Genomic DNA, 24,870 nt, shown 5'->3' with positions numbered 1-24,870 from the left:
CATTTTAGCCTCTGATTACTTTGTCTGCACCATAAAATTCAAGTTTACACTACTTATTCTCAGTTTCAGGTTTTTAAAGAAAGATATAGCTCAATTTCACCACAGGAAGCTAAGTTTTCCCTACTGATATACTACTCAATTGTACAAGCCCATTATTAACCCATAATACATCAAAGAAGATTTAGGATCAGTTTTAAAAAATAACTGCAAAAAAGGGCCAAAAGTCGCACGATTCCTGTATTCCAATAACTTCAGTTTGAGTTTAGGTAGCTTTTCTTGTTAAATAATATGTTTTTTCCTCCCTAGGCACCAGCATTACAAACTCCCTGGGATTGAACTCAACCTGAACTATTTTATTCTCAAATCACCATTAGTGGCAAAATGTATTGCAGACTAAATGCCATTCTTTATTATAATTGGGCAATCTTCTTCCATATGATCCCTGTAACATCCGTATAACATCATTGTCTTTTCTGTCATTGCACAGCTGTAACTGAGGGCACAATTTAGCCCTGTAAATGGTATTCTGATAAGAATATGCAAGCAAGTACAAAATTCAGCTTGCTCCTCTCAGCTGTGTTCATTCTGCAGTGTTAATGAGAATAACGACATAATACACTCTAATATAAGCAGATATAACATTCAAAACACCCAGGGAACACCTCTTTTTAGAGTTATTTTCAAGATAAAAAACTGTTTTTAGGAACTAGTCTTAAAAAAAATCTCAACATTCACTGGAAAAAATAAAAATTTCATACTAATCATACTTGAAGTTTAATATACAATACAATATTGGCCATATCCACAAGAGTGTGGATGGTTGGTTCCCCAGGGACAACTAGTAGTGGGACACCTCGTGCCACTGCTAGTTATCCCCGGGGAATGCCTGTGCCATGCACCCTCTGGTGCGCAACAGGTTACCTCAGGTGGGGTAGGAGAGGCTGGGGCCTGAACTGGGCTGGCCCCAGCAGCCTTACCTGGAGTCCTGTGGGCCTCCTGGGGCTGCAGCAGCAGCAGCAGCAATCCTGCCACTCGGAGCCTGGCTGGCAGCTGGAGCGTATGTATGTGTTGCTCCGCTTTTTTTTGTGCAGGTGTTTTTTTTACCCCTGCATATCCCTTGACCCCTGGTCAAAGCCCTCCCCACCCCCCTTCTTCCCTTGCAGCGCAGAGAACAGATGAATGTGCAGTACGTGGTGCCACGGACATGTCTACAGTGCCACATACTACCCAGCTGCACTTGTCTGGATGCGGCCACTGTACGCATCCAACACAAGGAATGCTTAGCAAACTGTACTTTCAAGAATCAAGCCTGTACACTCCTGGTCTAACTCTGCTTCCACTGCAGTCAGTGGGAGTTTTACCATTTTCTTCAGCACTTTGAAAGCTGCCTCTCCTGAGTGGTATAAAATAATTTCATCTGTAAACAACTTCAGCAGTGGGCTGAGACTGAAGTTTAGGAACCTGAATAGTGCTCAAGGCAGAGGTTATTATTAGTAAAGTGAAACAAAAAGAAAATCAAAATTGCTGACTCAACATGGACAAGTACCATAGGTATTTATCTGCATGGTGCCAAGCTGATTAGCCAGTTGGGCTGTGGATGAAGAGGATGCAGTATTTGCATATGGTGGCTGTGACTGATGACTGTAGGGAGGATAGGAAGGTGGTACACTGCTGCCAGGTGAAGGACCTTGAAACCTGAGGAGAGAAATTACATTTAAATTGCTTAAGAAACCATTTCAGACAACCATAATTCACATGCCACTTAAACCATCAATGAGAAGCCAAACTGCCAAAGGAATCCCCTCAGATTTTTATCAGAGATGATATCTTCTATGTTAAAAGAAAACCCAGATCATTAAGAAAGAAAACTGGGGGCATGTGGAAATGGGAAATGTTCATTTGCTCACACAGTTACTCAGCTGAAGCAAACAACTGTTTGGGCTTTACCTTTAAGCTTTTCCTCATGCAGTTTAGAAAACTCTTATGATCGGACCAGTCCAGAGTTTTCTCAAGCTTTTTCCACTCTTGGGAGTGGAATCTATTCCCCATTCAGCTGGGAATGAATGAAAAATATTCCTTTCCGGTTAACAGAGAAATTCCTGTGGGAAGGGGGAAATAATGAGGAGAGGTCGTCCAACCTTCCCCGCATGTAGTAGAAAGAAGAAGAGCCTGTATGGGGAATGCAATAGGTGGTATTTTGCATGCGTGTCAGAGTTCAAAGAATCTGGAAGTGAGGAGACTTTGAAGTTGGGCAGAGATAAAGCACAAGTGGATGGCACAGAAGAGGAGAAAAGAGGATACATCCAACCTGAGCAACACCTGTTATTCCCTTGGTTTTATTTCTGAATAGTTGTCTTTTTGACCACAGCTTGCAGGAGGTCTTCTATAGTGCTGTACCTATATTCTCTCTCTGAAAATAAGGCAACTTTTCTTTTCCTATATGTAAATTACCATTAATTTTCTTTACAATTTTGTTCTAGGCACTTCCTAACTTTGAATACCAGTTCTTTCTAACCTGAACATAAACAGTATACAGAGATAGAGTAAAGATAGCATATGATGGCAAGGTAATGAACTGAGAGTCAAAGAATAAAAATCTCCAGCATTGCCACTGACTTATTAGGTGACACTAAGACCTGCCACACATTATACTTACAGTGTGATTAACTAGTTAATCACACTCTGAGTTGTAACCCAGCCACACATTAAAGTAATTAATGGTATCATAAAACAAGTAATAAGCCACAAAGTTATTCCACAAAAAATGTGAAGCAACTTTGTAGCTGGTTCCTATCACACCACTAATTGAACATGTGGCCAGATGCACCCTCATGACTGGGAGCCCACTACTGATGGGGTTCCCAGCTGCGGGGGTGCACCATCAGCTGTGGGCACTGGATCAGCATGGTGCGCCTCCTCAGCTGGGAGCCCTGCCAGGTGATGGGGTTCCCAGCTGAGGAGCAGCGGTGGCGTGGAGCTACCCCTCCCCACCGCCAATGCTGCTGCTGCTGCTGATGGCGGAGGCAGCTTCTTCAGCTCCAGGGCCCAGATCGGAGCAGGGGCAGGGCCCCACATGGGCTGATTTGACCTGGAGCCTGCACTCTGCTCAGGTCAGCTCTGGTGGCGCCACCCACACATCTGTGCTCACCTGGATGTGGCCCTAGGGTGCATATTGAATTATTTATTTCTATTATGATACAGCTATAATTGTTCTTCTAGATGTAGTTTCATCTGACTGACAACCCTCAGTTCTACCTGATTCAAAGAATGGATTCACAATGTGGTCTCTTATACCTCAAAGGAATGCCCCAATTGCCAGGTAATTCAGTCAGTCAGTCTCCCTTGTTCTCTACTGTGGAAGCTCTTACACTTGAAGAAATAAAAGTATTATTTGTGCCAGAGAATATGAAACTGACATGACCAACAAAGATGCAAGTCCCTGCTCTGCATCTGACAGGAAAAGGACAATGAAATCTCCAGTCACTAAGCTTTTAGCTAGTCAGGCAGGTTGGGGTGGGGTGAAGCGGGGTGTAACAGGGAGAGAGGTTTGTCTCCTTCTCCCTTACGTTTTGAGCAGAAATTCATTCTGGACCTAAGAAACCTTTCCAACAAGAAGGAAGGGGAAATACTGATACTTTTTGCTGAAATATTTCTGCTTCAATGAGCAGGCATTTTCCAATAAAAATCACAGCCAAAACATTCCCAAATCAGCTCCACTCATTAAAACAAGGGCTGGCCAACTGGTGACCTGGAGTCTGCATCTGAGGGGTTAACCTGTGGCCTCTGAGCTCCCAGTCCAAGCACCACTCCTTTCACTGGTTCCCTGCTGCTGCTGCTGCCGCCGCCGCCAGAGTCTCTGGGCACCATGCTTCTTGGCCAACCTACAGGGCTCAGGGAGCTTGAGACCAAGGGGCTCAGGAGACCTGGGGAACCCATGCATTGGGCTGCAGTATGGCAGGAGGGCTACATGGTGTAAGGGCACTGGCATGGTGCAACAGCAGGCCCATGGCAGGGGCACATGGCATGGTGCAATTGGACAGCTGTAACCTAAAGTTTCCAAACTGGCTGGATTAGAATAATTGAAAGATATGCATCCACTATCAAAAAAGGCAAGTGAAAGAATTAAATAATTAACGTGGTTCATATGTAAAGTCACCTGTGTTGCTGATGCCCTGGTGTACTGGGCCCATTCTGGAGATTGGTCTGATTATACAGGTGGGTACCAGGAGGTGGGGATCCAACAGGAGCAGAAGATCCAAAAGGCACAGTTGATTTCAACATACCTACAAAATAAATAGCACACAAATACATTATATCTATTACATTACCATAGTGCCATTACGTACCATTACGTATTACCACAAAACCCTACTTTAAATGGGAATTCGTTGAGCACTAGCATTAAGTTTTCCACAGCAGTAGCTAAGACTGGATGAATTCAGAGAGAGCAATAGCAAGTCACCCAAAACATTTAACGGTGCTGACCTGCTAGTTGTGCCTTCTCATTCTCCCATCTTTTCCTACATCTGCCCTTAGCTTGCAGGGATCCCAGTTTGTATTTACTGGGCATGTCTACACGTGCCATTAATGTGCAGCAATAAGCTATAGAGCGTATTGCTCTGCAGTTTACTGCTACCAGGCACATAGTTTACACATGCATCCAGACACATGCATATTAAGCCAGCAACCCTGGCTGGCAGGGGGCCATGGGGGCCAGCCTATCAGCCTGGGGTTGCTCTGACCAGGCTCAATGTGCTGCGGAGTGCAAGGCTAACTGGCAGGAAGCCCCCACACTAAAGCACCTTTGTGTCCCACCCAGCCCAGTTGGCATATACACATGCACTGCTGAGCACAAAAAAACTCTGCACCAGGGTAGTACTTTTATTTACAAGTTCTATCCTGCTGGGGAGTTTATTAGTTTCATGCACCCCAATGGGAGCACATATGTAGAGGCTGAAATGTTTACTGTGCAGTTAGTCAACTGTGCAGTAGGTGTCTTGTGTACATGCAAAAACTACCTAGCACACTGATTAGGAACAAAGAGATGGAAGAAAGGGGAATATGAAAAGGGGAGGAGGAAGGAAAAGAAAGATAGACAATACAGCGAGGAAAAGAAATAACAGTGGGAAAGAGAAGAGGAAAAATGAAAGGGGAAAGAAGCTAGAAAGGGAAAATGCATGAGTTCAGAAAGACAGCTTTCAACTTAGTGCAGAGAAAACCCTTTGATTTTTTTTAAACCAAAAGCATGATTGGTAATTTCAAGCCTTCCCATTAGGTATTTTAATAAAAAGCATTCTTCTTTTAAGAAAATATTCCTTTTTTTTTCCTTGGAGTGCTGCATCTCAAAAGTGCTTGAAAACTTGCAACAGGCTCATTATGAAAATACCTCCTCAACTATTACTGGGATCCCCAAAATAGGGCTGATTCCTAAATATAGAGAAACCCAGAAAACTGACTGATTTGTAGAAAGATACTACAATTTAAGTTAAAATGAACAATACAAATAGCTTTCAAATGAGTGTTTCTCAACTTACTTATCTTTGCCTTTCACTTATATTTTTCACATTAAAAAAGCTATACATCTACCAAATCTAGTACTATCATTTCAGAATAGCCTAACCAAAAAACTGCACACATTTCCAGAGGTTATTCTAGCTTAAAGCCAGTAAATTAGGTTAACTCAGCCCTGATGTGAGATTTTATAGAAATCCTGGTCTCCTAACAGTAGACCAAATTGGTTCCTTCCACTCATTTCATGGCAACTGAAAATGCACAGAGATTATAAAAAGAAAAAAAAATGCAAACGAAAATGACCTTGTATTTAGTTTCTATGGATTTATTCCTGTCCAATATCTGAGAAATGTAAAGACTAACAGGATTTTGTAATCTTGTAAGCCTCTTTACCTGCAAAAGTATTTATTAAAAATCTACTTGCTCTGATTTGTATAGTTCAGACATCTTTACTATCTCTTTACCTTTAGAAGATCCAGAATGATCTGAATACACTGGAGAAATGGTCTGCAATCAATCAACTGAAATTCAACAAGGACGAGCGCAAAGTCCTGTACTTGGGACAGAAAAACTGCATGCGCAAACAGAAACTGGGAAATGAGTGGCTAGGCTGAAGTACTGGAGAAAAGGACCTGGGGATTACAGGAGACCAGTAATGCTCAACCTTTTGGCCCGTAGGCCAGATGAGTACCACAGGACCCACTTGTAGGCTGGACTGGGCATGGGGCCCGGCACCACCTCTCCCAGCTCTGCACACCAGGACTGGGCTCTAGGGACTTGGCACCACCCCCTCCTTCCAGGATTGGGTCCCAGAGGCACCATGCCTCTCCCAGCCCCCCAGACCATGGTTGAGCCCTGCAGGCCTGGCACCACCTATGCCCAGCTCTACATGCTGGGTTGAGGTCTGAGTCCACCACACAGGGCCCAGGGCTCCCCATAGGTCCAGAGATTGTGGCAGTAGGGAAGCAATGCCACTGCTCCCCAACCACTAAATTTCTAGACCTATGGGGAACCCCATGGACCAAGTGAGACAGTGCTTGTGGCGAGCCAGTAGGGGGCACTCCTGCGCTGAGCTGCCCACCTCCCTGCACCCAACCACCTTCCAGGCTCCGAGTGCCTCCCTTGGGGTTCCTCATGTCCGGCCAACCCCTTCCCTGGAGCACACCCGCTAGCCTGGGGTTTCTGCTGCCACTATCCGAGGCTCTGGACTCAATTCTGGCTCTGCGCACCTTGGAGAACACAGGCCTGATCGTCCAATGGGTACTCGACCCAATATAAGCACTTGGGGCACTTCCCAAGTCAGGGGCTGATTAGGGAAGCCTCCCTTAGTCCACAGACCTAAGGGGTCTGCTTGGCATAATTTAGACCCACCCCTCTATAAGTCTCCCACACCAGTCACAAAGGAGAACTTTATTGATTACAGGGGGTAGGGCGGAAACAGGGTAAAGGGTAGAACAATATCAGAGGAATATCAGAGGAATCCCATAGAGCAAACTAGAGTGGCTGAGGTAGCCGTTTAAACACGCATCTGAATTACTGTAAGCTAAATATCTAGTCGGATCTCGAGTAGCTTACTCACTCGTATCGTCCAGAGGTGGTTGGAGTTTCCTCTGGAGGCAGGTCACTCTTGGAGCATGCGGTGATGAGGAGAGAGCCAGTTTCAGATTCACCTGGATGACCGCATGTCTAATGGCTGCCTTCTTCCTGGCCCCGGGCCCTTAAATAACCTCTCTGACCTCAGCAGCCCGGTCCAATCGAAGCTGCCAATACTGGCCACAAGCCGACCAATCTCCCAAGCATCCCTGGCTACCTGGGCCCATGCGCAGGGCCGGGCTTTCCCCCCTGCCCAGGTGACCAGAGCATCGCCTCCCAGGCACCAGGCTTTTGTCATGCAGACAAGGAGGGAGATCCCCGCCCTGAGGGATTCAACACCAGCCTCTCAGGCTGGCAGAGAGGGGTCTCTGGAGAGGAGCACTGACTGTGTGGCATTTCTGCCACAGTGCTGTGGATCAGATCTGGCCAAAGGGCACCACTGAAGCAGATCATAAGCTGAATGAGCCAACAGTGTTCTCTTGTTGCAAAAAGACCAAAACATACTGAGCTCTATTAAGAGGCGTGTCACTTGCAAATCAAGGGAAATGATTCTTCCACTCCATTTAGCACTGGTGAGGCCTCACCTGTGTCCAGTTTTGGGCCCCACACTTCAAGAAGGATGTAGACAGCACAGGAAATTTGGAAAGAAAGTTTAGAAAGAGTCTAGCACAGAGCAGCAAAAATGGTTAGGGGCCTGGGAAGCAAGTTTTGAGGAAAAACTGAACGAGCTAGGGTTATTTAGTCAGGAGAAGAAAAAACTGGGAGAGGGGTAGATTTGATAAAAGTCTTCAAAATACCTAAAAGGGCAATTATAGAGAGGATGGAAATAGGCTTTTCCCTGTGGCCCCAGGGGACAGGACTAGGAACAGAGGTCTCAAGCTACAAAAGGGAAAATTTAGGTTGGAAATTAGGAGGAACTCTGACTATGAGGGTGGTCAAGCATTGGAACAGGCTATCTAGAGAAATGGTATAATCTTCATCATTGAAAGTTTTCAAGAGCACATCAGAGCAGACATTCACTCTCCCAGAAGATACTCTTCCAGGAGTGATTTAAACCTTGGTTGTTCCCAGATTATTTTTCTCCCAGAGTACGATTTTTACTCTGAGAGAAAAAGTCTGAACATCCATAACTTGTGGTTTCTGGAAGAGCAGTCTCTCTCCCAGGAGAAACTGAATGTCTGTAAGAGACCACACACACTTGGTTGGGATGGTCTAACCAGGCTGATCCTACCTTGAGCAGGCAGCTGGACCGGATATCTTTATACAGTCCCTTCCAGCCCTACTTTCCTATGATCTTAATGTTCATTCAACTAATTTCTGTGGCATCATGTTCAGTTTTCTTCCTCCCTTTCTAAGTCTTACTGTTTTATTAGTCTATTGCCCCTATACTTTTGGCCATATTCTGTTGACATTCCTGATATTACTCTGATATGAATAATGGCTCAGACTATTTATTTTTGTTTTTATAAATTTTTGGCCATTTCCTTGCAGCAGCCATCACATACATCTCTTCTTAAGGAATCTGAAACAGCAGGTCAGCAATCTTTCTTCAGTTTTGTATTTTTTATATTTAAAATGTCAGTATAGTAAAAATAGTCACCAAAGCAAACCATTGCTCTGCTTTATCTGAAGAGCATCAGCTACAGTTTGGTTGGTAGGTATATTACAGGGATCCTGGTTTTCTCTGACTAAAAAACCCCACAAAAATAAAAAAATCCCCAATTTTTGGTTTTAAAAAAAGTAATCTAAAATCCATTTTTCAGTGATTAAAATGAAACATTACTAATACATATTAGTGGTGTTTCATTTTAAATCATGGAAAAATGTGGATTTTGGGTTACTTTTTTTTTTTTAAACCCCAATTTTTGGTTTAAGTAGAAGAAAACCAGGATCCCTGTACATTATACTGGGATATAATGAGCATCCTGCTGCCATTCTTGTAAAAAGCCAGATAAGTTACTGTTCCGACTGGAGGCAACTGACTCTTATTGGGCTAGATAACTGGCTATATCTCCCACTCATCAACCAACCCTAGTAGCCAATAAGCCTAATTAGTAAGATACTAATTGTGTATGAATGTCTAGATCTTCCTTAGGCAGACAAGGTTCCTTGGGTGAATCTGATATCTTTTATTAGACCAAGCCAAATGGTTGGAGAATAGTTATTAAGCAAGCTTTTGAGTTCAAAAACCCTTTGTCAGGCTAAGGAAGTTTCAGCAGTTGGTGTGTGCTTTTCCTGGATGGAATGAAAAGTAAAGCCAGGGGCTGGGCTGGGGAGTCAGTTGCCAGGCAAATTATAATGTCTATGTTTAGTCCTCAGATACCACCGCATTTGTACTGAAGAGAACACCCGGGATTGCCACCTCACCAATGAGGTCCAATGGAGTTCACAGGCTCGTCTCTGGGAAGTGTTGTGTAAGTTTCCCTTGAGGATCAGCACTGAGAGATTGGAGAGAGACTGGCCCTCCTGTGAGAAATGTGTTCCCACCGGTAATTGGGTATTTCTGTCTTTGATAGATTTCCAGTGTGCATTCATTCTGGTGAGCAGTTGTTGTTTGGTGTCTCCTACGTATTTTCCATCAGGGCATTTGGTGCATTGGATGAGGTATATTACATTCCTGGAGGTGCAGCTGTAAGATCCTGGGATGCTGATGGCTCTGTTGTGGGGTGTAGTAATTGTGGGGGTGGTGGAGATGTGTTGGCAGGTTTTGCGTTTCTTGTCATGGCACGGTCTGGATCCTTTTGGTGTGTTCTGGGCTTGAGGAAGTTTGCTTCTGGTGATGAGGTTGGCGAGGTTCGGTGCTTGTTTGAAGGCTAGGATGGGTGGCTCTGGAAAGATCTTTTTAAGAATAGGGTCTCTTTCTAATATGGGTTGCAATGTTTTGAGGATCTTCTGTACCGGTTCAAGGGAGAGGTGATATGTCATAACCAGAGGTGTGCAATTTGCGGGGGGTTTTCTTCTGTACTGCAGCAGTTCTTCACCTGGTATCCGGATGGCTCTTTCAAACGTGCGATCTATCTCTCTGGAGGAGTGTCCTTGTTGGGTGAAAGCCTGTTTAAGATTGGTGAGGTGGCAATCCTGGGTGTTCTCTTTAGTACAAATGCGGTGGTATCTGAGGGCTTGGCTGTATATCACAGATTTTTTGGTGCGTTTAGGGTGATTGCTGGTTCTATGCAGATATGTATGTTGGTCTGTGGGTTTCTTGTATACTGTAGTCTGTATTTTACCCTTCTGGATACTGATCATTGTGTCTAAAAAGGAGATGTTGGTTCTGGAGTATTCTAAAGAAAGTTGGATGGAGGGATGGTGATTGTTGAATTTCTGATGGAACTCAATCAGAGATTGTAGGTTTTCAGTCCAAATGATGAAGATGTCATCGATGTATCTTAAGTATAGCAAGGGTTTGATGGTGCAGTTCTTGAGGAAGTCTTCTTCCAGGTGGCTCATAAAAGGTCTTCTAGATCTTCCTTAAGACTTTTTGATCAAGTATTGGTTTTACTGCAGAGAACACAACCCTCCCCTCCAAGGTTTGTTCAGCAATACCTTACTCCATTTCCAGAAAAGATACTGAACTGCTTTCTCTGTCCTTTCCTGTTAGAGATCTCTCTTCAATGTGGCATCAAAGTACCGGTGCTGCTTACTGCAAAGCTAAATTCACATGCAATGGAAAAGTACCCAAAAAGCCTGATTTTCTATAGCCTCGCACATATTTTGTCACTATTTACACCTGCAAGCATTGGGGCAAACCAGTATCAAGTCTGAATAGAGCAGCCTGTATCAGTGCCAATGGCAACATGTGATGCGGATGTGATGTGGAAATATGATTTAGGCCCTGAATACATCTAATACTTATCTTGTCTTACCTGACTGAGGTGCTGAGTACAAAGAATTAGGGCCACCATAATGCCCATAATGAGGTGAAGAAGTAGGAGGGCCAAGTCCTGTAGAAAAGCCTCCCATTCCCGGCTGAGATTGGGAATAAGGAGGTGTCGCAACATAACCTGGCTGACTCATGCTGACAGTTTTCTCACTCCAAATAAAAGTCCTTATTAGGGGTCTGCAAAAGAAAGATATCAGCTTTTACTTCATTAGCACCTTACAAGACTTGTGTTTTTCTTACCAAATGGAAGGCAGGATGAACTCCTGAATGCAGCAAGAGAATTGGGAGCTGAGAAAACAGTGCTAGCCCGACATTTCAGTTTTGTCCCCTTTTAAATGGCACGTTTTAAAGTAGAATCAGAAGTCAATCCCTTTCTTTCATAATCATAAAACAATTTAAAAAATTGTTTTAGCCAAGCATGGGATTACCGGTCACCTCCCATATGAAGAATTATTTTTCCCACTTTGAGAATTTGAAATGCCTGAATCTGCACTTTATCCATGCCCATTATTGCTCCAAGATCCCCTGTACCCCATTAAGCTAACTCTGCCATCAACCTACCAAGACATTCAGACCCCTTGCCCACTAACTTTTATTTTTTTCTGGCAAGAGCCTTCTAAAACTTCAATAGTAACTGCCAGGAAACTTCTTCTAATTTCTATTCTACATTTGTTCATAAACGATTTGTATCCATTTGATCTTGTACTCATCTCATGGTTTTTCAACAGCTCTCCTTCCTCCTTGAGGAGTAATATTCCTTTCTAATCTTGGTCTTGTTAAACTAAACAAGTGGAGCAATTTTAATCTCTTCTCATGTATAAATTCTCCAGCCCCTTGGCTATTATAGTAATCCTTTGTTATACCTGTTTCAGTTCAAATTAATCTTTTCTGAATGTAGGTGGCCAGAAACATGCAAAGTATTCTAAATGGGATCTTACTACAATTTTGTACAGTGGTACTAATACTTCCCCATGTATTAAAAATACCCCTTCTTATACAGCATAAAAGTCATAGAGAAGTAGGACTGGAAGAGACCTCCAAAGGTCATATAGTCCAACCCCCTGCCTGAGGTACGATCATCCCTATCCAAACTATGCCATACAACCATATCTAATAATCTAAACTCTAAATAAGACTACCATCAACCCTGATACAACATAGACCTAACACCCTAATATGCCACACAAAGCCTGGGAACCATGGCAGCCAATGTCCCGCTTCCATAAAATGTTGTCAATACAGTTGGACCCCCAGTTACATGGTGTCAAGTTACACTGATTCATGTATACACGCTTTATATAACATGACCATGTTTCAACTTATGCAATACCCTGCTTCACGTTTACACTGTTTGTGGTACAGCAGTTGTTAGTTTGAAGTCTGCTTACATAGCGTTAGCATCACTTGTCATCTCCAAGATTGTCCATCATTTTTGGTTATGTTAACCCCTGAATATTTGTGAAAATGGCGTCAAAGAAAGCCGTTGATGTTGTGCCCAAAACAGCATGTAAGTCTATCACCCTGGCCCAGAAAATAGAAATCCTTGATAAATTAAGAGAAGGCAATAGTGCTGCGTCGACTGCTCGCCAACACAGTTTAAGTGAATCAACTGTGCGTACCATTAAAAAAAGTGAGCAAAAAATTAGAGACTGCGTAAAAACGACAACCCCTGTAAGTTCGAGAGTGTCGTTGTTGACTAGAATTCCTCATTTAGATAAGGTTGAGGAACTCAATCTTTGGATCAATGAAATGACCAATACAAAAGGAGCAGTTGTCGACGGCACGGCAATTAGGGCTAAAGCTCTGTCTCTGTATGAGCCCATAGCCGGGAGTAAAGGTTTTAATAAGGCTATTAATTCCATTAATTTGTGTTTAAATAGCCTTTTATTATGAAATAATGTTATCAAATCTCTTGGTCCCAGGTCCCTATTCCCCCTGTTTTCCATTGACTTAACACCTCAAGTTACAGTTTCAACTTACACGGTGTTTTTCAGGAACATATCCCCTGCGTAACTCGGGGTCTGACTGTATATGCTCAGAAGGTCCCAGGTAGAGGGCCACAACCCCCTACTATAGAGAAGACAAAAAACCCCCAGAGTCTATACCGATTTGATCATGGGGTAAAATTCCTCCTTGACCCCAAATAAGGCGATCGGTCTGACCTTAAGCAGAGGGGCAAGACCCTCTAGCCAGCAACTTCTGGCTTTGCTCCCAGCAGGAAAATCAGCACACCCTAAGTCCCCAGCCTTGACTGTAGCTAACACCCAACGCCTCTAGGAAGACTTAAAAACACCCTGATATGTCTAACAGAAAAAGTGTGTGTGCATGGGGAGGAGGGGGGGAGCGCATTTACATGTGCCCCTCACTGAACATTTGGTACTGCATAGTCCCCGTGGTACATGATTATTTTTAGACACTCCGTCACTGTAGTGACGAGCTATGGCAACATAGCTTGTTGCTACGGCAATGTGGTGTTGGCCTCATGGTTTCTACCTGCCAATACTACATCGCCATAGCATCTCGTGTAGACATGCCCTGTTTTTCTGTGGGCCGAAGGAGAAGGGGGGAATGACAACCAGCAAAACCCAGACACACGGGAAATGTCCATGGGGAACATAGGCCTAGATCATCCCTAACCAGTGGCTGTCCAAACTCTTCTTGAACATACCTCCAGCGATGGAAAGTCCACAGCTTCCTTAGGCAATCTATTCTACTGCCTCACTATTCTCACAATGAAGAAGTTTTTCTGGATATCCAATCTAAACATACTTTGCTGCAATTTCAAGACCATGAATTTCATGAACCAGTGTTCATGTCCTCCTCTCTGCAGCAAGAGAGAAAAGTGCTTTCCTTTTTCATTATAGCAGCCCGTCAGTATTTGAAGATTGCTGTCATGTCTCCTCAAACAAGTCTTTTTCACGGCCACATCACACTGGTGATTAGCAATTACAAGTTAACCAGTATACTTAGGTCCCTCTCTTCCTTGATTGCCTCCAGCCTATGACCCCCATTTTAGAGCAGTTCTTGGTAATACTCCTTAAGTGGACAGCTCAGCATTTCATGCTATTAAAAACTTCATGTTATTTCTATTGGTCCACTGCAAAAGGTTATCTATTTCTTCCTGTAGAATACCCAATGCTCCTCTGCACTAGCAATACCTCCCAGCTTTTGTAAAATTTACCTTATACCAATGTCACTAATTAAAATGTTAAACAAAATAGGCCTCACTCCCAAAATCAGAGCTCTCTATTACTAACCTGTCTCCAGTCTGATAACTCTCCTTTCATCATCACCCTGGTAGTCTCTCATTTAGCCATCCCGTTAGCCACCTAATTATTATAAAATTAGTCCCATCTTTCCAGTTCAGCTAATAATTTCTACATAAGGCACAATATCAAACTATTGGCTTCATTGCATTGCCTTTTTGTAGATGTCAGTTGACCTGTCACTAAAGGATATCAGATTGCTCGGATATGATCTTCCTTGGATAAAAATCTTATTGTATTTTGTCATACTTTGTTTACCTCCATATTACTGATTATTCTTTCCTTCAATATCTGTTATAAGACTTCAAATAGCACTGAAGTCTAGTGAACAGGTCTAGATTCTCCACTCCCACCCCCTTTACTTTATATAGTTTATTATATCTCAGTGCTGGATCTCACTACAATAAATCTTTTAACAGTCTTCTAAAGATTAAGGAATGCCTTGTAGCCACGTCTTTTCTTTCCCATTATGCTTAAAATTCTTTCTTTCTGACCACTGATAATTTTATATTAATATTATAAAAATCAAATATGTTGTAATATTTAGCCTAATCACTAGATTTCATAACACTAATTTGCACTTACATAGCACCTTTCATTAAGAGACCTGAAAATACTGGCCAGCTATTGAAGTTGTGCTGCACAACCCTGTGACCTTTATTCCCGACTGAAAGAGAAAAGAAGAACCAGAGGGGTTAAGGCTAAAAACTGACCTTATCTATAATAATAAAAAACTAGTTTTAGGTGTCCAACTTGAGACTGATTTTCAGTGGGGCTGAGTATGCATAACTCTTAACTGAGGTCAGAAACAGCTGACTGCTCAGCACCTCTGAATAGTCAGGTTGGGAATATGATATCAATAGTTGAGGCACTCCTAATTATGCAAGCGCGTCTAAAACCTTGAGTCTGATTTCTAGTTCAGATAGGAAAAAAAAAAATCAGAGTGATGACCCAGAACACCTTACGTTCTGGCTTATGATGCCAGGCCACAATGATTTAATATAGGGTATACTTATGTCCGTATTGGATTATTAAGCACAATTTGCTTCATAACACGATACTGATTTATTAGCGATTACTTTCAGTGTAACAAACACTGCTTAAGTGTCTAAACTGCTTCAGTGCATAGGAATAGTGAGTCTCCCATATGCTCCCTAAGACAATTGTGCTCTGTTTATTTGTAATTGGTGAGACATCAATTTGAAAGCTTCTAAAGCAGCTTTGAGGTGAGAAACAACATTGGCTGTTTCTGCAGTTAATGAGCATTGTTTACACCGAGTTTGGGTGAGAGCATATTCTGGGTAAACTCAGTCTTCTTCCAGTCTGAGATGTTGTACTTAAATGAACTGCACTGTACACAATTCCCAGCTCTTTAAGACATTTCTGGTTATATGTTAAGCAGTTCCAAACAGGTGAGATGACAGACTCAGCTTTTGCTTCTTAATCAATGAGATAGGACTGAGAAATAAAAGAGAAAATAGTAGCAACAGCCTAGAGGGTGCTTCATTATTGCGAGCATTGCTTCCCCGCCACCCCCAGCAGCTTGAGAGAGAGATGTGGCAGCATGAGCTTTGGCCACTCTACAATGATCTGCCTAACAATCAGGACTAAAATACCTGCGATACAGCTTAACTGCTGGAATACAAGAAGAAAAAGACACCAACTCCAAGGCAGTTTCAGCAGCTGACACTTCTGGTAGCTGTGACAGCATCCTGAGGAAACTACTTCCTCCCCAGCTCACTCACTAGAGGAAAAAAAAAATCTTGCCACGTCAAACTTCCCCCACACAGAGAGCATCTAAGAACAAAAAAGACTCTCAAATATAACCAAAATAAAGCCAGTTTACTGACCTGACCCCATCTTAACTTAGGATTATATATGATAAATACAAAGCACATTTCACACACACAAAACAAACACTGCTTTAAGACATCACCCAAAACATCAATAAAACTGATCCCATAGGGAAGGCTGGACTCTAACAAGACGTGTTCAAAACTAGGCTGGAAGATTACAGAGGAAATTTTAAGGTGGTCACTTGGGCTGTTCTCACGAAGAACAGCTTTACGCTCCATGCAGTTAAAAAAAAAAAAAAAAAAAGTTTGTCTTCCTCTGCTTTTGTAATATTAACTTGCATCCTCCAAAACCCAACCTAAACCACCCCATTTCACTTAAATTCAGATGATCTCTATTGTAATCCAGGCTATGCATCTTAAACAACACAAAATGGGCTTGTCAGAGATACTCCACCCCTGTTGCTCCCCACTTCTGAGTATTTTGGGAGCACCGCCCTCATAGCCGCTGCCTAGTGCAACTGCTGCCATAGTGCTTTGACCCCAACGAGCTCCTCCCAGCACCCCAATCCTCTGCATGGAGGATGCATTGCCAGTACTGGAAACGTGCATCACCATATGCTGAATTAACGTAGCTCCGCAGGGGTCCACCTGTACAGGGTTTCATTTTGAACAGAAACCCATACTCTCCCCCAAAGGCAAAAGGGCTGTTAGAAAGCGCCAGCATGCTTGGCATCTCTGCCCCAAGCATCTTACAATCAGCCTGCAACCAACAATGCATGGTTCACAAGGTAATGCTGTCCACGCTACAATAAAACAGACCGCATTTCCACACCCTATCAAAAAGACCTCGGCAGATGCTTTGCATGGGAAGCTGTAGAAGCATAAAGTCTCCCTAATGTATCAGGAAAAATGCACCCACTTAGCACCCTAGAAAATGAGGGCTGGAGGGGAACTTAGGGGGTTATCTAGTCCAACCCCCTGCTTAAGGCAAAACCATCCCCAACTAGATCATCCCAGATGCTTGCTTCAGTAAGGGACAACTTTCAAGGCATGTCACCAATACATGTCCCCTTGAACCCATGACTATATTATGTGTTGAATGCACCATCCAGCTTCCCACACCTAGGTGCGAGGTCCCTTGTTCCTGCCTAGTTGTGAGCCCCCCCCCCCCCCTTTATAACCTTGCTGTCCACTATATTCATTCAATGGCAGGGTGCAAATTAAGGGGGAGTTGGGAAGGGATAAGAGACAAGAGCCCCTATTAGACTTGAAAATCATAACCTGGGGGGGTGGTCTCTGGATTCCTCCTTCACCGAGGTGGACTTGTTAACCAATGAACCAGTCTAAATTGTTTTTCCATCCCCACAGAGTCAAAGTGAAATTGGAGGCCTGTTCAAAGGAGTTTTAGTCCCTAAAGGAGGATGATATGATCTCCCTCCCCCCACCCAAAGCCTTGAGTATAAGGTGCCCTCACCACATGGGGGGGGCACCCCTCTACCCAGAACGCACCCCCTTCCCTGCTGGATTTCAACAGCTCTAGCTGGGCACATCACCCCTACTGGGTGACCCCCACATCTGGGTGCCAGAGCCTCCCTAGCAGCTGGACTGCACCCCAGTGCTCTGCCTAGAGGATGCACTGCTACTGCTGCCCTCCTCCCGTGCACCACTCGCCCTCAGGGGCACGACGCTGGACCCCAGCCCTCCTCCCCCCGCGGCACCGCACGCCCTTCATGCAGCCCCATCCCCCCCGCGCGGCGGCTCTGAACAGCCACAGGGGCTCGCACCGGCGGTACCTGAGCGGCGCGCGCAGCCCCCTGCGGCTCGCGCCGGACACGGCTCCGCGGCAGCAGCAACGGCAACGACGCGCGACGGGGGGGAGGGGGTGGGGGGACGCTCCCGAACTGCCACGTCTCACAACAGCCGCGCGCCAGGAGGAGGCGGCCCCGCGCTGAACTTCGCTCCCTTTGACAGGAGGAGGAGTGTGCGCATGCGCACTGCCCGTGCTGAAGCCGCTGCCCTCAGCAGCCTCCCCTCAGGCACAGGGCGGGGGAGGAGAGGCCAGAGGGAGGAACAGAAGCGAGGCAGGGGGGCGTCAGCTCCTGGAGTCGCGTGAATCTCAGCTGTTTTCCCCTCCTCCATACTTTTTTTTTTTTTTTTTTAATGCTAGACAGTGAATTTGGACATGCTGCTGCTTGTTAGCATACTTCTCTCTCTCCAAAACTTGCTTCTGCTAGGATGTCTTCAATTTTTTTTTTCTTTTTTTTTTTAGAATCAGGACGTGGCAGAGGGAATCTCTTTTATCAAACCAACTAGATGCTTGCACAAACGAATTCTTTATTTGCAAAAAAAAAAAAAATATATATATATATATATATATATATATATATATATATTTATAGGAACTTCAAATGTTTGGCTTATGTTCCTAAGGAAATTGGAGTGACAGTTTAGAGCACTTCCTTTTTTTTTTTTTTTTTTTTTGAAATCCAAATCAGATTGTGTGTCATGAAGACCTAATGATTTAGAGGAAAGATGCTTTAAAAAAAAATACAAATCAGATTACATGTCAGGAAGACCTAATGATTGAGGGAAAAGATGTGTTTTACCAGGGCCGGCCCATCCTATACGGTAGAGCCTGCAGCTGCAGGGGGCCCCAGAGCCCGGGGCGTGCCCTGCTCACCGCCCCCCCCCCCCCCACTGCCTATGCCATGTTTAAAGGGCTGGATGCAGCGGAGAGCCCCTTACCAGCTGTGTGGGGAAGGAGTCCCCTGCTCCCCCAGGGAGGGAACCCTGGCATCCCCAGCACGTGCTGCCCCCACCCCACACCTCCTGTAGCGCAGCCCACGTGTGCGCAGCCTGGTCCTGACTATTTTATTTCGGTGAGTTAATACCGCAGTTGGATTTTAACCACAATTTGGATTTTTTGGATGGATCAGAAGGTCCCAAAACTATATTTTGCAGGGGGGCCCAAAAAACTGTGGGCCGGCCCTGCATTTTACAGTTTATTTTTCCCAAATATTATTCCCTCAAAGCTCAAAGAATCATTCAGAGCTTTAATTGCAATGCTGCTTCAAACCACTGGGAGTAAAGGAGGATCAGCCTGGCCTAAGCACTTTTAAAATGTTCCCTTTTTCTGATATTAGACCAACTAAATAGTTGGAGAAAAATGTTCTTTGCAGGCTTTCAGGTACAAACACCCTTTTTCAGGTATTCAGCTGAATTAGACCCATGCAATTGAATTAGTCCCATTCAATTGAATGCCTGAAGAAGAGTGTTTGTGCCTGAAAACTTGTTCCTCCAACTATTGTCTCCCATTCCCTTTGAACTTCACTGCCATGCATTTGCATCTTGACTGACCTGCATTTTGCATTTTGGCTTCTATTGTATAAAGGGAAGCACACAAACACCAACAAACTCTCCCTATGCTTGAAGAAGGAGCCTGAAAGCTTTCAAAGAACATTTTTTCCAACTATTTAGTTGGCTTAATAAAAGATATCACATCTGCCCAAAGAACCTTGCCTACCTCAGACCAACACAGCTACAGTCAACAACCCTTCTGTTATAAACTTTGTTGTCCACTATATTCAATCAAAGGAGTTTTAGTCTTCAAAGGAGGATGTGTCTGATGCCAGAAGCAGCAGAGAAAAGCTGGCCAGCAGGCTCAGGCCAAGGGCTGGCAAATGAAATGGCTCCCAAATGGATGGACCTAGGATTTCGAAAAGAAGGGGAGATGCAAACAGGGTGGCACATTGTCACACAGAGCCCAGCATGTCTTTTTTTTTTTCCTCCAAGGAAAGAGGAACTAGAAGCTTTGCTAAGATGAGAGGGGGTCAGCACAATGTGCTTTAGTTCCAGATCAAAGCAAAAAGCCAATATAACTATCAGCACATGCATCAACTTGCTAAAAACACCACAAGCTAGGCAGATAAAAAAGGGATATTGTATCATTTGCTATAATCAGTATAGTGAAAGGTGCACCTCCTATTTGGGTTCATAAAACAAAATCTAGCCTTCTTGAGCATCTTGACACTGCCCCAAATACTTCCCTGTCCTGTCATTTCTATGCCTGAGTTAAGATTTTTTGCTAAAAGTCAAAACAGTTGGCAGGGCTGTGAAATAGGAGAGAGACATGACCAGAAAGGGCTAACAGACAGATAAATCACAAAAGAAAGGATATCTTGAACAGTGGAACATCAATCTTACTAAAAAGGAGAGAGGGTTGTTAACACCTGTGGAACAGAGAGAGCTTAACAAGAATCAGAGTGATGATACAAGTCAACTGACTCCCAGCACTGCCTGAATAGAAATGGTGCTCCCCCTCCCAGTCAGTTGGTTTTAAAGTTTGGGTGGAGCAGAAATTGAAGTGGGGGAAGGTGACAACTACATCATTGTACCCTCCTCTCCGCCTGCTCCTGCACTCCAGCGAATCTGGTCTAAGTTTTAAAGCCAACTCCTTTAAGGCCCAACCCACATATTGCAAATGCCCAAGGCAAAGCACTGCTGGGACAGATGCTTCACATTTTGCAAGGTGTCAATCTCAGTTGGGCAGAAAGAATGAGGCTTCTGAGGCCACACAAAGCAGTTTGCTGGGTAGGATCAGGGCTTGCCTGACTAATTAGCTGAATGCAAGCACTGAGAGCAGACATGCAGGAACAAATACCGGCCTATAGCAGGTTGCAAACCTGCCTGCAAGGAGGTGCAACAGGTGGCAAGCCTCAGAAGCTGCTGCCTAGCTGCAGGCAAGCAAGGTGATTGTAAGCCTGCTTAGGAAAACTGGCCAGCTGATACAGATAATTGGCTGGCCACAGGAAGTAAAAAGCTTCTAAGATGGGAGGTTGGGGAGAGAGGAGGGTAAGGGTAAGGGTAAGGGTAAGGGTAAGGGTAAGGGTAAGGGTAAGGGTAAGGGTAAGGGTAAGGGTAAGGGTAAGGGTAAGGGTAAGGGTAAGGGTAAGCTGATAGACAAGCAGCATGCCAGAGTTGCTTCTCTTGCAGGGTCTATAGGGAAAAGACCACATGTTTGGTTTGTGCGTTTAAAGGGCCAGACAGAGGAAGGGTGTGAGGCTGAAACCTGTAGCCTGAGACAGAGTACTCTCTCTGGGCCGGAGGACTGAAGGGAAATGAGAAGTTGGTGTATGTGTTCATTGTTTGGTTACCATAAAGAGAAAATGTGTTTGTTTACCTGAATGTGAAAACCCTGTTTGTGTTCTATGAACACAAACCCTCTGGGGGTATAATAAATGAACTGGGTTTGATAAGAAATGTCTTCCCCTCCCCACTCTGAGTCTGCCAGAGGGTGTATACCCTGCTACACAGCTGTGGATGGAAAAAACAGGGGGACAGCAAGGCAAAGCAGTAAATGGGAGTTGCCACTGTGGGCAGCAGCACAGGACTAGTTGTGGGCAGATCTGGAATTTGAAAAGGGAGGTGCAGATGGTGAGGTACATCATTACATATAAAACAACACAAATTTTTATCCAGTTAAAAACAAACCACATGCTTTACTAATATGTTAGGGACATAGGGCTGTATTCAGTTTTAAGATTGAAGCAAACAAAACCAAAAAACAAATACAGCTTCTTTGAAATAAGTTAAAAACCATCTGCAGGGCTGTGAAATAGGAGCTTCATTACCAGGAGCAGCTAACAGATGGTAGAATTGCAGAACAGAGGATAGTTTGAGTTGTGAAACATTAAGACCATTAAAAAGAAGACAGGGTCATTAATACTTGTGGAAAAGAGTTTAGAAGGGATTGGGTAAATTACAATGAGCCATGAAGTTACTTGATTCCTTCAGCACTGCCTGACTAGAACCACTGCTGCCACTTCCAGGAAGTTGCTTTTAAACTTTCAGTGGAACAGGAATCAAACAGGGCGTGGAAGTACATCAGTGTACCTCCTTGGACCCATTCCTGAATACAGTGTTCAGTGTTAGTGACTGCTATGAGACATCACCCAAAACATCAATAAAACTGAACTAGTAGGGAAGGCTAGACTCTAACCAGACATGTTCAAAACTAGTCTGGAAGATTACAGAGGAAATTTTAAGGTGGTCACTTGGGCTGGGGTCTTGTAGCAAGTGTCCAAGAATATTTTTATTCTCTGTTTTAGAAAGAACATTTAAAAATTAGAATGGGTTTAGAAAAGAGCTACAAGAAAAACTTGCATGAGGCAGTAGCAGCTCCATCTATTTGGTTTATCACAGAGAAAATTAGGACATGATTTGATTATAGACTGTGAGAACCAACATGGGGAAAACTTTTCTGATGATACGGAGCTCTGCAGTCTAATAGACAAAGACCTCTCGGGAGCCACAGCATGGAAACTGATGCTAGACAAGTTATATAGTATCTAGAAACAAGGTGCAGGCTGCTTAATCATTTGAAGACCTTGGCATAGGATGTGCTGAGTACTCCCATCCCTTGAAACCTGTAAATCAAAAGTGGATGTCTTTTGAAAAGATGTTTTAATTCTGTATTTCTCAACAATGTATCAGGAAAAGAAATATAGTGGAAAATGTATTCTATTACAGTCTGGAGCAAAGAAATTCATGTTCTCCCATTCCCCTCACACCATGACCCACATGCTTATTCCCAACCTTCTGAAATGCCCGTGCAGATTATATAGACTTATTTTTATGATCATCTTCAATGCATCTTTTACTCCTATAGTAAATACAAGGGGCATGCAAACATTTTTTGCAGGTTGAAAAAGATGTTGCCAACCTGAAAAGTTGAGAAATGCTGCTTTGGAAGTTGGAGGCTTAATTCAATGCCCTGCATGATATAGGAGGTCAGACTATTTGATGATAGTGTCCAATTCTGAACCCCAAATTAGAAAACAACACCTTTGAAGAGGAAAATTAAGGACAAAACAGATGAAGAGAACATGTTTTTCCCCTTTTCATTTAAGAAATCTGACAAGACTCATGACCACAACAAAGATGGGCCATGTTGTTCACTCCTAATATCAGAGTGGTATTTAAATTTACTAACTAGCGGGCGCATCTACACATTAGGGGTGTACAAAATGGGCCATATTCGATTTGGATTCAGATTTGGCCCAAATTGGGGACAGTGATTCTATTAATTGATTAGGATCATTGTCCCAATTTGATTCGGTCAAATCCAAATCTGAAGATTCGATGCTGGCTCAGAGAATCAGCAATTCAGCCATAGACACAACTGTAAATGTTTTTTTTACATACCTCGAGGACCAGGCATAGATTGTGAACGCTGCGATGGTAGGGCAGATGGAGCATCCCACAGGAGCGTGGATAGGCCCCCCAAATGCTTGGTGGCAAACCTGGAAGTGGACCAGAAGTACTGGACTGATCAGCTGCAGGGGGACCCTGGGTGCCCCTCCAGGCCCAGGAAGCACCAATCATGGAGACGGGGAGGGGCGTGGGGGGGGGGCACCCAGTGCACTTCCCGGTGGACCCGGAAGTGGACCAGAAGTGTTTCTAGTCCACTTTTGGGTCTGTTGCTGAGCGTGCTAGGGACCCTCCCCCCCCCCCCCCCGGCGCTCCTGTCGGATGCTTCATTCGCCCCACCATCTCAGCATTCACAAGCCACCTGGTACCTTGAGGTATGTAGAAAAAACATTTAAAGCTGCATCTATGTCCGAATTGTCAAATCTTTCCCAATCTCTCCAAATCGATTTGGAGGGTTCCAGTTCAATTCAGAGAGATTAAAGGGCCTCCTGATTCTGTTTGGATTTGGAGATTTGGCCACCGAATCAGGCCGAATCTCCGCCAAATTGAATCAGTGACCGAAGCTTTGCACAGCCCTACTACACATAGCGTTGTCAGGCACAAACTGTGATGCCACCGCTGCTGTGCAGTAGGGTCAGAAACAGCCCATGCATCACCAGGACTGCACAGTACCAGTGGTTACTGCGTTGTCACTTGCTAAAGCAAGTACAAAATGACTGCGCAGTAACAACTGCATAGTCATTTGCATGTGTAGATGCGCCCACTACAGAGTTTATATGAGCATATAGTCTATACGGGACATGTAATGTTTACCTGAATATTTTAATTAACATTTTCCTATAACATCCCTACTTGCAAAGCATGGAAAGCATTTCTAAAATATATTTTTAAAACACATTTTGGTCTTTTAAGTGACAGAAGTCATGGCTGACTGGATGATTTCTTTTAGCGCTTCAAATCCATATGCACTTTTACATACTTTGAACAAATACTCTAGCTCAGTGGTTCTCAGTGTGGTGCCTGCGGGCACCATGGCTCCCCCCAAGGTTTATTCAGGTGCCCACATGCATTTTTATGATCAGTAAAAATCATTATTTAAACAAAAAATGCTGTCATATTGGTGCCTGCTGCTTTTTCTTTTAAATTCAAATGTGCCCTTGGGCACATAAATGTTGGGAACCCCTGCTGTAGCTGCTTGTGAACTCTGATACCACACTTTTCCTGAAGTTAATGTAGACACTGGTTAAACTGGAAAGTTTAATTTTAGGATAGTATGAAGGAGATCCCAAATTTGAAAGTTCCTTAGTGACAGTCCCTTCTGACAATTTAACTGATGATAGAGAGCCTCTATGATTATTATGATTGCTAAAATCATAAACTAAGCTACACCTTGCAGGAAGTATTACTATCTGAAGATTTACAAATGCTTTGCTATTGCAAATTGTACTCCCATAGTATGTTATAGGGAAAAGCCTGCTTCCTTCAATCTTTTGACAATCTGTTCCAAAAGTAAGGCCATACATTTCCATAGTACACTGACATGTGTTTGTACTATATTATTTGGCCAGTAGATGTCTGTTTTTTCTGTATAGAGTTTCATGCAGGGTGGTCCCTT

At 43.8% G+C, this 24,870-nt stretch overlaps 1 protein-coding gene across 2 annotated transcripts in view; it reads right to left on the bottom strand.

Moving 5' to 3' along the window:
- SEC24D (SEC24 homolog D, COPII coat complex component) overlaps positions 1 to 17,989 on the bottom strand; it is a 100,266-nt gene extending 82,277 nt beyond the window's left edge. Inside the window, exons 1-4 of one of the 2 annotated variants that reach the window (XM_059722096.1) lie at positions 17,831 to 17,989; positions 10,968 to 11,161; positions 4,157 to 4,283; positions 1,547 to 1,695 (exon numbers count right to left, since the gene is read on the bottom strand). In XM_059722096.1, coding sequence (XP_059578079.1) covers positions 1,547 to 1,695; positions 4,157 to 4,283; positions 10,968 to 11,118 — 427 coding nt within the window. In that variant the 5' untranslated portion in view covers positions 11,119 to 11,161; positions 17,831 to 17,989. The remainder of the gene's footprint in view (positions 1 to 1,546; positions 1,696 to 4,156; positions 4,284 to 10,967; positions 11,162 to 17,830) is intronic. The other variant, XM_006259662.4, reaches the window with a different exon arrangement.
- Positions 17,990 to 24,870: the final 6,881 nt, after the last annotated feature.

The sequence above is a fragment of the Alligator mississippiensis genome, chromosome 2 (assembly GCF_030867095.1).
Source record: "Alligator mississippiensis isolate rAllMis1 chromosome 2, rAllMis1, whole genome shotgun sequence".
In the NCBI taxonomy this organism is placed as follows: domain Eukaryota; kingdom Metazoa; phylum Chordata; order Crocodylia; family Alligatoridae; genus Alligator; species Alligator mississippiensis.
This window is presented reverse-complemented; position numbering and strand designations above follow the sequence as displayed.